The sequence below is a fragment of the Cebus imitator genome, unplaced genomic scaffold, assembly GCF_001604975.1.
Source record: "Cebus imitator isolate Cc_AM_T3 unplaced genomic scaffold, Cebus_imitator-1.0 Scaffold195, whole genome shotgun sequence".
Classification (NCBI taxonomy): Eukaryota; Metazoa; Chordata; class Mammalia; order Primates; family Cebidae; genus Cebus; species Cebus imitator.
The window spans coordinates 159,953-174,303 of record NW_016107510.1 but is presented as its reverse complement, the minus strand read 5'-3'; the positions used below and the strand labels follow the sequence as shown (position 1 = coordinate 174,303).

The 14,351-nt window shown below is 32.5% G+C and overlaps 1 protein-coding gene across 1 annotated transcript in view; it reads left to right on the top strand.

Moving 5' to 3' along the window:
• The window catches only part of KIF18A (kinesin family member 18A), a 90,497-nt gene that overhangs the window by 39,690 nt on the left and 36,456 nt on the right, over positions 1–14,351 (top strand). Inside the window, exons 11-12 of the mRNA XM_017547086.2 lie at positions 6,576–6,740; positions 13,955–14,078. Coding sequence (XP_017402575.1) covers positions 6,576–6,740; positions 13,955–14,078 — 289 coding nt within the window. The remainder of the gene's footprint in view (positions 1–6,575; positions 6,741–13,954; positions 14,079–14,351) is intronic.

The following is a 14,351-nucleotide window of genomic DNA, read 5'->3' as shown; positions in this document are numbered from 1 at the left end:
AATTTTATCACTGAAATTGTTAGATGTGTGAGTGCAGGGGCCTAATTAAAAGCACACCAAACAGTCAGTTTACTTTTTTTTTTTAAATATGGTAGTATACTGCCTTCTCCCCACCATACACAGGCTCCTCCCACTATTCTACCTTTGATGTACATCACTACTTAGGGAAGAGACCCAAAGGAGACAGTGAGTTAGAAATGAGAGCTCCTATATAAAGCCTGAAATTTCAGAGATCTATATCCTTTATACTAGGGGTACACCAGGAAAAAAAAAATCTTGCCAACCATCACAGTTGGCAAGGATGGTTGCTTTTCTTATCCCAAGTGACCATGCTTGGGGTAAGAAAAAGAAAGTCATTTGAACACTACCATTACAGGCGTGCTTTTTACAATGATTGAGGTTTAAATTATTATAACTCATGTATTTTGTCTAGAAAACCCCTAAAGTTGGTAAATTAATATGCACAATGTTATCAAACTAATGATACCACTAGAAAACCTGGCAGAAGCAATGGAAAAATCAGCCTCTTAGGAGCAATAGATTCTCAACTCTAGCCACTAATGAACTCACCATCCAAAATTACAGGACACTACAAAAAAAGACATCCAAATATGAGGTAAAAAACACCTGAAAGTTCCAGAAATTAAAGATTTATTCATTAAAATTAAAAACTCACTTTATTGATACAATACCAGAAAATGTTAAAGCACTTTACATATATCAACTTTTCTAATTCTCAGAAAACCCCATGAAATATTTAGTAATATTATCCTAATAATCATAATGAGGAAACCAAAACACAAGTCATTTTGTCCAAGGTGACACAGCTCATAGGTGCTGAGTTCTGATTTGTTCTGTTGCATGCTGATTCTAGAGCCTGTGCTCTTATGTCTATGCTTTTTTACATGAACTGGGAGACAGATTTGAGAAAATTATACCAAATGAGGATAAAGATAACACATGTGGACAAGATGGTGTTATATGAAGGATTACAACATGTAACAAGAAGAATAGTCATACATTCATCTAATAGACATCTCAGAAGGAAATATTTAGTGATAAAGAAATATGTAAAAATTTATGGTTGAGAATTAGCTAGAACTAATAAGATGTAAATTCAAAAAGCATGAGCTCTAAGCAGTATAAAATATATACCTAAACATATGAAACTACAGAGCACCAAAGATCAGAAAAATAAATATTTTGAAAATAGTGACAATTATTCTCCCCAGTTTTGATATTAATTGATTAATTTGTATTTTTATGTAATTTAATTACATAGACATATGATATTTATATACTACTTATTAATTAAAAGGCTTTATCTTATAAATAACGACCTAGTCCTCTCAAACTACCACCCCAAACATGTTTTCTTTTTTTCCTACTTTCACAGAAGTAATCATTACATAGAAAAATTTTGAATTTCTTAATGTCCAGAAGCTGTCAAATTTTAAAAAATGCTTTTCAAAACTAGACTTTAGTTTTCTGTTAACCTATGAAATGGGAAAGATACGCTATACTGGAAATTAATCATAAAGCATTCAGTAATGTATCATTGATACCACTTTGTCAGTAGCTATTAAACTATATTATCAAAATTAGTAGTATATTTATTGACTATGTGCTTTTTATGCCTTACTGAAATTCTCTTTTCAATTTTGTTTTTTGAGATGCATTTAAGATGTTCCTCACATTCTTCTAAAGCAGAAAAGAAATTGATTTTATATCTTCGAATTTATATCTTGCTGCTATATTTGTACTTTCACTTTCATGAACTTCAAATTGTTGCCAGTATTCTCTGATAAATGTAATGATTTCCAAATAACAATATATCATTGGATTAATTTATCGGTTTGTTGTCATGAACTCTTTTCATATGGTTGCTAAATAGATTTCTGAAATAGTATCATGTTATATATTTTATCAAATTTTTACGATATTTTTCTTTTTATTATTTTTTATGAGTATTTTATTTTATTTTTGGAGATGAAGTCTCACTCCATGGCTCACACAATCCTCCTACCACTTAAGACTCCCAAGTAGCTGAGACTACAGGTGTACACCACCATGCCCAGTTTATTTCAGTTATCAGTATTTCTTATATTACATAGTAATCTTCAGTGTGTAATAATTCTCAGTTTTGTGTAGATGTCCATTAAATAAGTGTCAATTATTTGAATGTGCAATTATCTGATTTACTTTTTGACAAAAGGCAAGAAATGTAGTCGTAGGAAACTGATACTGACTTCACATCTCAACTGTTAACGAAACTCTTATTGAACACTTGTTCATCTGTAAAACCTTGTGCTTGACACAATGGAGGTAAAGAAAAGTGTTTGCCCTTCAATTATTTACATGCTAGTTGAAGCAATAAAAATAATAAAAATGACAAGGTACTATATGATTGTCATGTAAATAGTAATAATAAAAACAGCTGATATTATTGAATACTATTTGCCAGACATTTTTCAAAGTTCTTTGCATGGATTAATTCATTTAATATTTATAACAAACTTATTGAGATAGATCTAATATTATCATTTGTGAGGAATGGAGGCACTGAGAACTCAAGTAGGTTGTCTGGAGTTACTTACTCATTAATGTGGCTGAACCAATATTAAACCACACCTTTGTGGTTTCAGAGCCTGCTTAATCACTCTGCTATACTCTAAGTACTATAAATGCTATAGCTATTAAGAAAAGAAAACAGTGACTTCTTACCGTGTTTTTAAGAAAACTTTCTGGTGGAAAGATGAGATTTGTACTGGGCCTTGCATATGAATACCAATGGGAGAGAAACAAATAGGACCAGTATATTGTAGATTAGGTATCAGTTTGACCAGAGCAGGTCACATTTGTTGGACAGTATGTATAGAAGTGCATAACTATACTCAAAACTTACTGCCAATTTCTACTTCCTTACCCACTGCAAATTCCACTGATCCGTGGCCATACCTTCTTTTGAAATCCGAAAATAGAACCACAATGAATAGACTGGAGCTGGCACATGATGTTAGACATATTTGCCATATTAGGAATTATTAACAATAGACTGGAAAGATAAGATATTGGTACCACACATTGTGGAACTGTTGGTTGCTAGGAATGTAAAATCTATTTTTTTGGCCAAAATGCTGTCTTTCAAGCAAGGGAGTGGCATTACCAGAACTTAGAGTTCTATTTTTTAAGCATTCAAATATTATTATTTAGTATAATTAATGAGCTTGGACTATGTATCCAAACTAATTTAGATAATTGCTCTTTTACTCTCTTAATTCCTTCATTGAATTTTGAATGTGGTTATTTAGAAAGATTAAGACATAGAGTAACAGGATAGGTTTGACTGGTTTTATTTTCGGTTTTTTGGTTTTTCTTTCATCTTTATTCTTCTGTGTAGTAGCCTAGACTTTTTTCAACCAAAGTGCCTTTCCTGATCTCTTACTTGTGGTCATTTTGATCCTCAGGTTTCCAATTATTTTAGCTATTCTTATGAGACTAGATAAGTAGTGGAGTTATAAGCTCTTAAGTTATTGTTTATAGTTAAGCCACTGAAAAACATAGTAAGATATCTAAAGGTTGATTTGTTTTTACACAGAAGTGTCAAACTGTAGTCTGAGTAAACTGCTTTTCTAAGGCAAAGAATTTTATATGTTTTGGATTCTCTCCAAAAGAGGTTTGTTATCAGAAGTGATGAAAGAATCTCATAACATTGATTCAGCTATAAATAGTTCTGGAGTATGGACTTTGAAATTACTAATAAAAGGAAGCTCCTGGGTAATTTTATGGCCCCATAAAAATAATCTGTAAAATTATTTTTAATGTAAAAATACGAGTTTACCGTATTAGCAATTATTATACACAAAGCAGTAGTAAAACCTAAAATTGTAGATATGTTTGTTCTCTTGTAAGACTTTTGTGGTGTGCAGGGGATTTTGTTAATGAAATATGTAAAGCTCTTTTAAAACTTAATGGGAAACATTTCACTCTAATGTCAGGGTTTAACATGCATATTTTAGAATGTATTCCCAAACACTTACTTGCCATTTTAGAACAGTGGTTCAGTAGGAGTACCCTGATGGAAAATGTCCCCTGAGAACCATCATAGAGGATACATTTGATGGACATTAGAAGTAAAAAGTCATAAACAGACTTTTTGAGGTTTCTGCTTAGGATTTTCTGATATTAGATATTGCTGCCATCAGACCCATATGCCCTGGTTTCTAAGAGTCCCTACCATTGTAAATACTAAAGCAAAATAAAGATGATTTAATTAGCTGCCTACCTTCAGAAAGGTGTAATATTTTTGTCTTCATTTTTCAGATAAAGTGATTACAGACCCACTAAGATCAGTTTGCCTAAATTTTTACATCTGCTGAGTAGCAGAAAAACGTCAGTAGGTCACATCACCCACCTTCTGTTATAGCAGCAGCTCTGAACTTCAAGTTTCAGGACCTCTTTCCATTTTTAAAAATTATTTAGGACTTCAAAGAGCTTTTGTTTATATGTATTCCCTCTACCGATATTGCTATATTAGAAATTAAAACTGAGATTTACAAAAATATATTTATGTATTCATTTTAAAATAATTGACAAATAATATTAAATAACATAATTAAAATAATTTTTAAAAATTATGTGTGATAAATTTATTTTCTCAAACAAAAATAGTGAAAATAGAAGAGTGGCATTGTTTTACATGTTTGCAAATTTCTTTAATGCCTGGCTTTTCATATCAGTTGTATTCTCATAACTGCTGGTTTGTTATTCTGTTGTAATGTTACACATCATTTAGCTTCTAGAAAACCATTAAAAATGATTTTAATGGCTTTAACCTTGTGAATTCTCTGAAAGGACCTCAGGAATCCTTAGGAGTCCCTGTACCACACTAGGTAACCTTTGCATAATAGCATTCTTTTTTTTAGTTTTTTTGATAGAGTCTCACTTTGTTGCCCAGGCTAGAGTGCAGTAGCACAATCATGCAATCATGGTTCGCTGCACTGCAGCCTCAAACCTCTCGGACTCAAGTGATGCCCCCACATCAGCCCTACCACCCCAACAAGTAGTTAGGACTACAGGCACAGGCCACCACACCTGCCTAAATTGATTTTTTAATTTTTGTGTGGAGACACAGTCTCTCTATGTTGTCCAGGGTGGTCTTGCACTTCTGGGCTCAAGCAATCCTCCCACCTCAGCTCCCAAAGTGCTAGAATTACTGCCATGAGCCACCATGCCCAGCCTGCATTATAGCATTCTGTCACAGTTCTCTCCCTAGTGCTGTGGTCAATTTGATGGGTTACGTTTTGTTTTGTTTTCTCTTCTTGACTATCCAGGTTTTTGTTTCTTTGAGAGGCTTATTTAGTTTTCGTTATTGTCTTACCTTGACAAAGAGAGATTCTGATATTATAATTAACCAGAGAAGCCTTAAAAAAGAGTTAGAAACCTTGGTGAGAATGACTGTGCCTGTCAACTATTTTTCCCTGATCTATGACTCTAGCCTGAAATGGAATCTGCTTCTCTCTGACTCTTGCCTTTCCCTTGAAGGGAAGGGAAGTAAAATTTTATGAATATCTAGGATTTAGTTGTGACTTCGAGGTAGCCACCTGTGCCTGACCTTAAATCATTTATAAGCTCATATCCTCTATCCAAATGAAGATAATCATATTTTTCTTTTATATGCCGAAGTCTCAATAGTATAGCTTTTGTAAAAGTTAAGAAATATTTATCTCCCAAAGAGGGTGAGTTCTTCAACCAAATTCAAATCTAGTTTCTGTTCCTTTTTTTTCATTTCCTGCTCCCAGAACCAGCTGCAAGTGCTTATTCTAACCTTTTCTTTTGGGATCCATTGGTTCAGATCTACCCATCCTATCTGATAATTATTGACTTTAGTATCTATGGGCAAATACCCCCAGAGAGGTCAAGATGTTCTAGTTCATGGTTTTCATAATAGTGTGCAAGACCCTTAGGGTAAGAAATCAAAGATTAGTTTTAATCACAATTTATGCCTAGGTAAAACACCAGAAATATTTAGAATATTCATTATGGGTCCTGAACTAACCTACAGGCAAGATCAGATACTGATAAGCACTCTGATATAAGCTCTTTTTCCTTTCATTTATATTAGCCAATTTGAGGCCTTATAGGCAAACACAGAGCAATACAACACTTTATTTCTTCACATCAAAGACAAGAGCAAGATATGTATCTGCTTTGATTTTGAGTAGGGAAATCATGGAATGTATCTGACCTTGTATGAACTTTTCAGACGAAACATACTGCAGGGGCTGTACTTTAATGACAAAAAAAAAAAAGTTGTAGTCTTTGATTTGGTCAGTGTATGTCTTAAAGCCATAAACTCTCAACCTGTAATTTTATAAAAATGACTCACAACTCAATTTCCTATTTTCCTGCAAGCAGTAGTATTCTGAGATTTCAACAGGGAAATAGCTTTAAATACAAAAATATAGCCTAACAATTTACTACAATAGTTTTCGTAAGAAAATACCAGTTTACTAATATTACGTACATCAAATATTATAAAAATTAGATTAACTGTTAAATGAATCATGTTTCAGGCCACTGGAAAACGAGATCATAGACTTGCAATGTTGAAAACTCGTCGCTGCTACCTGGAGAAAAGGAGGGAGGAGGAATTGAAGCAATTTAATGAGAATACTAATTGGCTCCATCGTGTTGAAAAAGAAATGGGACACTTAGGTCCAAACGGTCATATTTCAAAGGTACAAATATCTCTGTGTGTTCAGATTTAAGTCATAAGAACTGAGCTCCTAAAATGTGTTCTTTCCTATTGAGTAAATATCTTTCATAAGACTATTATTGCCCATCTCTGAGATTTAATTTATTTTTAAACATTGTTATTTCTAAGTGATTGCATCCTTTTATATGGTAGCTTTTAAGTTAAACTAAATAATTCTATTTTAAACTGTACTTGAGAATTCATTAGATACGTAATTTGTTTGAAATCTTGCTATGTAATGCAAAAATAGTTTAAATAAGGTCAACATTTGTGTATTATGACTAAAGAAAGTTGATTTGAAAGGGTGTGTGTGTGTGTGTGTGTAACTGAAGATATTGCACCTTAGAATGGCAAAAAGTTTTATTTTTAAAGTGTAGTGATGGATAATGACAGCATCACATTAGAATTGTATTCTGTTACAAGGTTACAGTAGTCTAACTTTAGTGCCTTAGCTAGTTTCGGCTGTCTTTTGTTCTCTTAACAATAAGTTTGAAAGTATGCAGTTCATTCCTAATGCAGTATCTTTTATATGTCATTATTGTGCTTGTCATTTCATGATTGTAGTGTTACTATTTCATATCTAGTCTTAAGTTTACACACCTAAGCCAGAAGAAGAGGAAAGAAAGGAGGAGAGATGTCTATATCAGGAGACCAAAGATGTTTCAAAAAATTCCTAACAGACTAATGTGTTGGCTAGAAATAGGTCACAGGGCTATCTGTAGATAGAAGAGACTCTTAAAAGATGACCTCCCTTTTCTTTGCATAATTACTCTGAACAATATTGGAGTGCTCTTTCTCTCTCTCTTTTTTTTTTTTTTTTCTTTTTTACTTTAAGTTCTGGGATGCATATGCAGAATGTGCAGGTTATGTTACATAGGTATACATGTGCCATGGTGGTTTGCTGCACCTATCAACCCATCATCTAGGTTTTAAGCCCCATACGCATTAGGTATTTGTCATAATGCTGTCCCTCCCCTTGCCTCCGACCCCTGACAGGCCCCAGTGTGTGATGTTCCTCTCCCTGTGTCCATGTGTTCTCATTGTTCAACTCCCACTTATGAGTGAGGACATTCAGTGTTTAGTTTTCTATTCCTGTGTTAGTTTGCTAAGAATGATGGCTTTCCAACTTCATCCATGTCCCTGCAAAGGACATGAACTCTCCTTTTTTATGGCTGCATAGTATTGCATGGTGTATATGTGCCACGTTTTCTTTATCCAGTCTATCATTAATGGGCATTTGGGTTGGTTCCAAGTCTTTGCTATTGTAAATAGTGCTGCGGTAAACGTGTGTGCATTTGTCTTTATAGTAGAATGATTTATAATCCTTTAGGTATATACCTAGTAATGGGATTGGAGCTCCTAATAAGAAAGAAGAAGAAAGTGAATATAGGCTAAGCAACTAGGAGCAACTGCTATGAAGTAACTAATTTTCACCCAGATACTTAATACTTTAAAAGGAAACTTCTTTTCAGTCTTTTTCTAAAAGGTAGAATAGCTAAAGTCTCTACTTTGGTGATGCTCTTCTGAAATTCTGTAACTGTGTATCAGATAATTGATATGGAAACTTCTAAAACCTTTGAATTCTTAGAAAGGCATCAGACAGAAAATACAGGTAAAAATAAATAAAAAATATTTACCAACAAATGCCAGTGATCTTTAGTATTCAAATATACTAATTGTTTTTATATTTCAGAGAGATTAGTTAATGCCTTATGGCTAGGGAATGGATTCTCTGGTGGGCCAGCAATGGCCGTAAATGATTATTCTTTTGACATGAAAGCTCAGGCATGACTGGATAGAAAACACTAGCAGTAGTAGTTAATGATGGCACTTCAACGTAGTGAAAGGAGCAAGCAGCAGATATCCTGTTTCCTAAGAAGGAAGCCAAAGACAACAGTTCCTTAGTATGGAGCTTTTTTGAGCCAACAATTTATTCTAACCTCAGAATATTTTGATAATATTTTGATAAAAGCATACCAGCCAGTTAGTTAAGATTAGGACATTAAATATAGTATACAGCACATTCTAGTATATACTAGTGTATATATATATGTGTATGTGTGTATATATGTGTATGTGTACCTATATGTACAGTATATATACTAGTATATATTATATATATTAACATGTATATATATAATATATATGTGTGTATATATGTATATGTGTGTATATATAACACACATATATATACACGTATATACATTATATACTATATATTACATACTAGTATATATATAGTATATACTAGTATATATACTATACATATATGTGTGTATATATATACACACACATACATATATATACACACACATATATACATATATACATACATATATATACTATATATATAGTATATATATACTATATATTATCTATATATACTAGCATATACATATATATTCTAGTATATACTAGTACGATGTTTACATTCTTTTGTAGGGAATATTTTAAAGTGCCTTACAGACTAAGTTATGTTATTGCAAAATGTGCTATATACTAGTATGCATATATGCATATACTATATGCATATATATACTATATGCATATATATACTATATATATATATATACATATAGTAGTGTATATTGGTATATTCTGAGTAGGGATATAGTACTACTACTATGCATATATACCATATATGCATACTAGTATATAGCACATTTTGCAATAACATAACTTAGTCTGTAAGGCACTTTAAAATATTCCCTGCAAAAGAATGTAAACATCATAAAGAGGATAGACTTTGAAGTTGGAGTATTTGGTAATTTTGGTATTTACTACTTGTTTTGAATATCATCCAACTCTAACACTAATTATACGACTTTGGACAGTGCATTTAACATTAATGTCTTAATTTGTCATCTATAAATGTATTTAAGACATTATGAGCTTAAGTGGAGTGCTATATTCAAAGCCGAGCAACACTTAAAAGAAAATGAATGATAAATAATAGTTTAATAATTTTCTAAGCAACAATAAGAGAGACATCAATAGCCAAGCAAGTTGTACAAAGAATGAGAGTACACAGTTAACAACAGAGCTAACCCCATCATATAATACATTTTGAATTTCTCTTCCAGAATAGTGATACTGACCTTTTTGGAGGTCATAGATGTTTTTGAGAATCTGATCACAGCTATGTAGATTTTCTCCCAGATAGGAGATTGGGGAGGTCACATTCATACAATTTTGTGTTTTTCTAAGTCATTTGGGTTTTCTGAAGCCCTTCCATTGACACAAGATTAAGAATATCTACTTAAGAAGGAAAATATAGCACACTTTTTAGAAAATGTTATATCCGTCTTAAGATGATATATAATGACTCAAAACAATAAGCAAAAAAAGACAAAATTCATTAATAAACTGTAATATGGGTTGGCTAGAATCAGAGGAGGTAACTTCTGAAATTCCATATAAAGCCATAGAGGCTTATCATAGAATGCAGCAGTCTCTATTACAATATCTGTAGGAATACTGAAATGTGGTTATGTTGTTGGTAAAATTGTTTCAAAGAGAACAGCTGATAACCTTGACCAAATGAATGTTTCTCATTTAAAGCACAAGAGTTGATTCTCCTGGATTGGTAACAGGTGTGGAATGTTGACAGTACTTTTGGTTTATTCCACTTATTATTTAATTGTTTATTTGGAGACTGTTTTATCTAAAGCAGTCATATTCTCAAGATTATGATTTTCTAAACTACATAAAACTCTTAAGTCTTTGGTTAGTGTTAAACTTTGACCTTATTTAAAAATAACTACTGAAGGTTCTTCAATTTTTTTTGTTACTTACGGCTATGATAGTCTCAGATTATTTAGCCCTTCTAGTGAGAAAAAGTTTTCTGAAAAAAGTCTGAAACAAATTTTGTGTGTAATAAAAATATAACATTTACCATCTTAACCATGTTTAGATATACGGTTCAGTGGCATTAAGTATATTCATTAAAAATTTTAAATATGTATGTGTATATAGTTTTAGATGATACTGCTAGAGTATTTTCACCTCCCAAGATCCTAACGTAATTTACATTATGCTTTTATTATATGTTTTTTCATGTAATCAACATTCTAACTACAGAAGTACTTAAGAACTTATGAAGTATTAAGGAGGCAAAAAAGTCAACTGTAGAAATTTACTAGTTTACCTTTTCTATCCCACATTACTGTAAGCTTCCAATTTTAAAAATAGTATATTGTTTCTGATATCATTATTATTGCTATATTGTGTTTGCTTTTTTGTCTACTTAGTAGTGTTTATGAAGTTAATATTATCTGCATTATTTTCAATAAATTTAACCTTTTTCAGTATGGTCAAATCTAATTTTTTTTAGCAGTCTGTCTTCTAGAATTCTCTTATGAAGAACTTTTATATACCTGAATGTGAATCTAGTTATAAGCCATTATTTTTTACATCAGCAAATTGAGGCATAACTTGATAAAGGGACTTATCCAAGGTCACACAACTCTGGACAAAGACTCAGAACTTCTGACTTACAAATTGGTGCTGTTTTCTCTATAGTCTCCTTCATTACTTACTCATTGATATTCTGAATCTATCCACTTCTGATTACGCCCCTCTACTACTATCCTAATTCAGACTCCTATACCTCATTGTTGGATTGCTTCATTTGGTCTTTCTGCTTTCGTTCATGTTCTACTGCAATTCATTATCTCCACTGAAACCAAAGCAAGTTTTTAAAAGGTAAAACTGATTATATTGTTCTTTACTGCCTTCTTTCTAGAATGAATTCTCCGTTGTGATTTACTAGGCCTAGCATGGTCTGGCACCTAATACTTCTTAGGGTTTATATATCCCCTTTCATTATACTCTATACTTTAGCCATTACTAGCCTACTTATAGTTCTCAAAATAAATCACATTCTTCCAATCCGATTTAGTCATTAGTATGTCAAGAAAAGACTCAAATTATAAACTTGGTTTTTCAAAGTTAAAAGGCTAGCCAAAGACCCATTATTGACTAATATAATTATACAATCAAGTCTTGTCTCTTTAAAAGAATGACTCAAGAAGATAAAGGAATAAGATTATCAGAGAATATATATATAAAGGAGGGATTTTTTTCAAGGAAAAAAGATGCAATATGTGGCAAACTTGTTCACACTATTATGATCATTCAGTTTTCTAACTATTAATAGGAAGAACTGAAGAGATCACCTGATCAAGCTCTTAAATTTTACTCTAGTAAACTGATCTCCATAAAGGGCATATATTTGGCTTATGGTGACATTTGTTTCAAGGCTAAGGCCATCTCTAAAATCACATAACTCTAGCCATACCATCTTGACTCCGTAAAGATAATTTTTTTCTAAAACATTTACTGTATTTCTTGAAGTATATTGAATTATATAAATAATTCCTAATTTTAATATATCCAGACAAATAGGATGGGTGACATGGTTCTCTGTCATAGTCTTAATAACTGGCTTTGGAAGTATTTTTTTAAAAGGAAAAAAAAAACTTTGACATTTTAGAAAATCATTGGTCAACTGCAGATTGGAAAGGAGTTTTATTAAAATTGATTTAATCTTAATATTCTTTAAAAGAATCTGAAGAATATTTTGCATTGTTTTCACTAGCTAAAGCTAAGATGGATTATAAGAATTGTCCCTAGGAGGAAGTTTCCAGACATAGCTCCCCTGCACATAGGGTTCCTGTCTTAGCCATTCAAAATGTCCAAAGAATTGCATTTTTTTTTTAATTTTATTGACTGAAATTGTTTCAATAAAGTTTCTGAGGCTGTTACTAGGTTATCACCATTCATATTTTGTTGTAATCCCTTTGCTGATATTTTCTGTAGATAAGGTTAGTAGGCTTAAGGAAATACAAGCAACTTCAGGTGGTAGATTAGAGGACACCTGGCCCTGGGCAGTTGAGGTTTAGGAAAATGGAGCCTGCAAAACACATTTTCACACTTTTGCCTAAGATGAAGCTTATATCAAGAATGGGCGTCAAGTGTTGTCTCTTTAAAAGAAGAAAGATTCGAGAAGATAAAGAAGATTATGAGAGGATGTGTATAAAGGATTTTTTTTTTTTTTTTTTTTTTTGGAGACGGAGTCTCACTCTATCACCCAGGCTGGAGTGCAGTGGCATGATCTCAGCTCACTGCAACCTCTGCTGCCCGGGTTCAAGCAATTCTCCTTCCTCAGCTTCCCGAGTAGCTGGGATTACAGGCGCCTGCCACCATGCCCGGCTAATTTTTGTATTTTTAGTAGAGACAGGGTTTTACCATCTTGGCCAGGCTGGTCTTGAATTTCAGACCTTGTGATCTACCCACCATGGCCTCTAAAGCGCTGGGATTATAGGTGTGAGCCACCATTCCCAGCCAGCATATTTTTCTTTTAAAGGAAAACAGTTGGAATACTTGGCAAACATATTTACACTATTATGATCATTTAATTTTCTAACTGGAAAGGACTGAAGAGATAATCTGACCCAGCTCTTAAATTTTAGTCAAGTAAACTGATCTCCATAAAGGCTGTATATTCAACTTATGGTAACATTTGTTTCAAGGCCTTAAAAGCCCATCTCTAAAATCACATGACTCATAGGCCAGTGCTCTAACCATATCATCCAACCAAAGATGATATCAACCATATCATCTTTTTTTCCTGCAAAAAAAGAAATTTTTATTGCACACAACTTCAGACTCTGTACACTGGGGCTTTAACACTGAACTAACCTGGCATAGTTCCTGTCCTGGTGGTAAGCTGTATGTTCTGGTATGAACAGAGAAACTATAAACAAATGAATATATCAATGCAATTGCTACTGATCAATGCAATCAATGCTATAACAATATTGAGGGGTAAAGAGTGTCCATCTAAATATAATGCTCAAGGAAAACCTTTCTAAGGAAATGACATTTAAGCAAAAACTGGTCATTTTTATGTATTTTTGCAACATTGTGAACAAATTGGATAGACCAAGAAGCTGTCACGACACTAAAATTTCTTCTGAATTCCTAATATTCAATTTCTGAGAAAACATGAAAATTCATCTTGCTTATAAATTATAGACCACCTACCCAGAACTCATTTTCAAATTGTTTCTAAACATTTAATATCTAAAAAGAATTAAAACTAATGGCAACAATATAAAATGAGTTTTATTAAAGCTGATTTAATTTTAATATTCTTAGAGCAATCTGAAGTACATTTTGTATTATTTGCCCTAGGAACTCAAGAAAGATCTTCATTGTCACCATTTGCATCTCCAGAACAAAGATTTGAAAGCACAAATTAGACATATGATAGATCTAGCTTGTCTTCAGGAACAGCAACACAGGCAGACTGAGGCGTGAGTATATAGATTTACCTATTTTCCAGTTTTAACACTATATCTGAAGCACAGAACTTTAATTTTCTGTTGCCAGAAAGTTGATTTTATGTGTTACAGGATACATTATTTTTGTGTGTCTGCCTGAATCAGAAAACATTAAGAGAGTTCTTTTCTTTCAATAAACTTTGTACTGTAGTGCTTTATAAATTTGTGTTTTTCTTTAATATGTTGTGTTGTTTTTACCTAATATATGCTATGTAATACAAAGTTGCCCTTTTTTTTTTTTTTTTTTT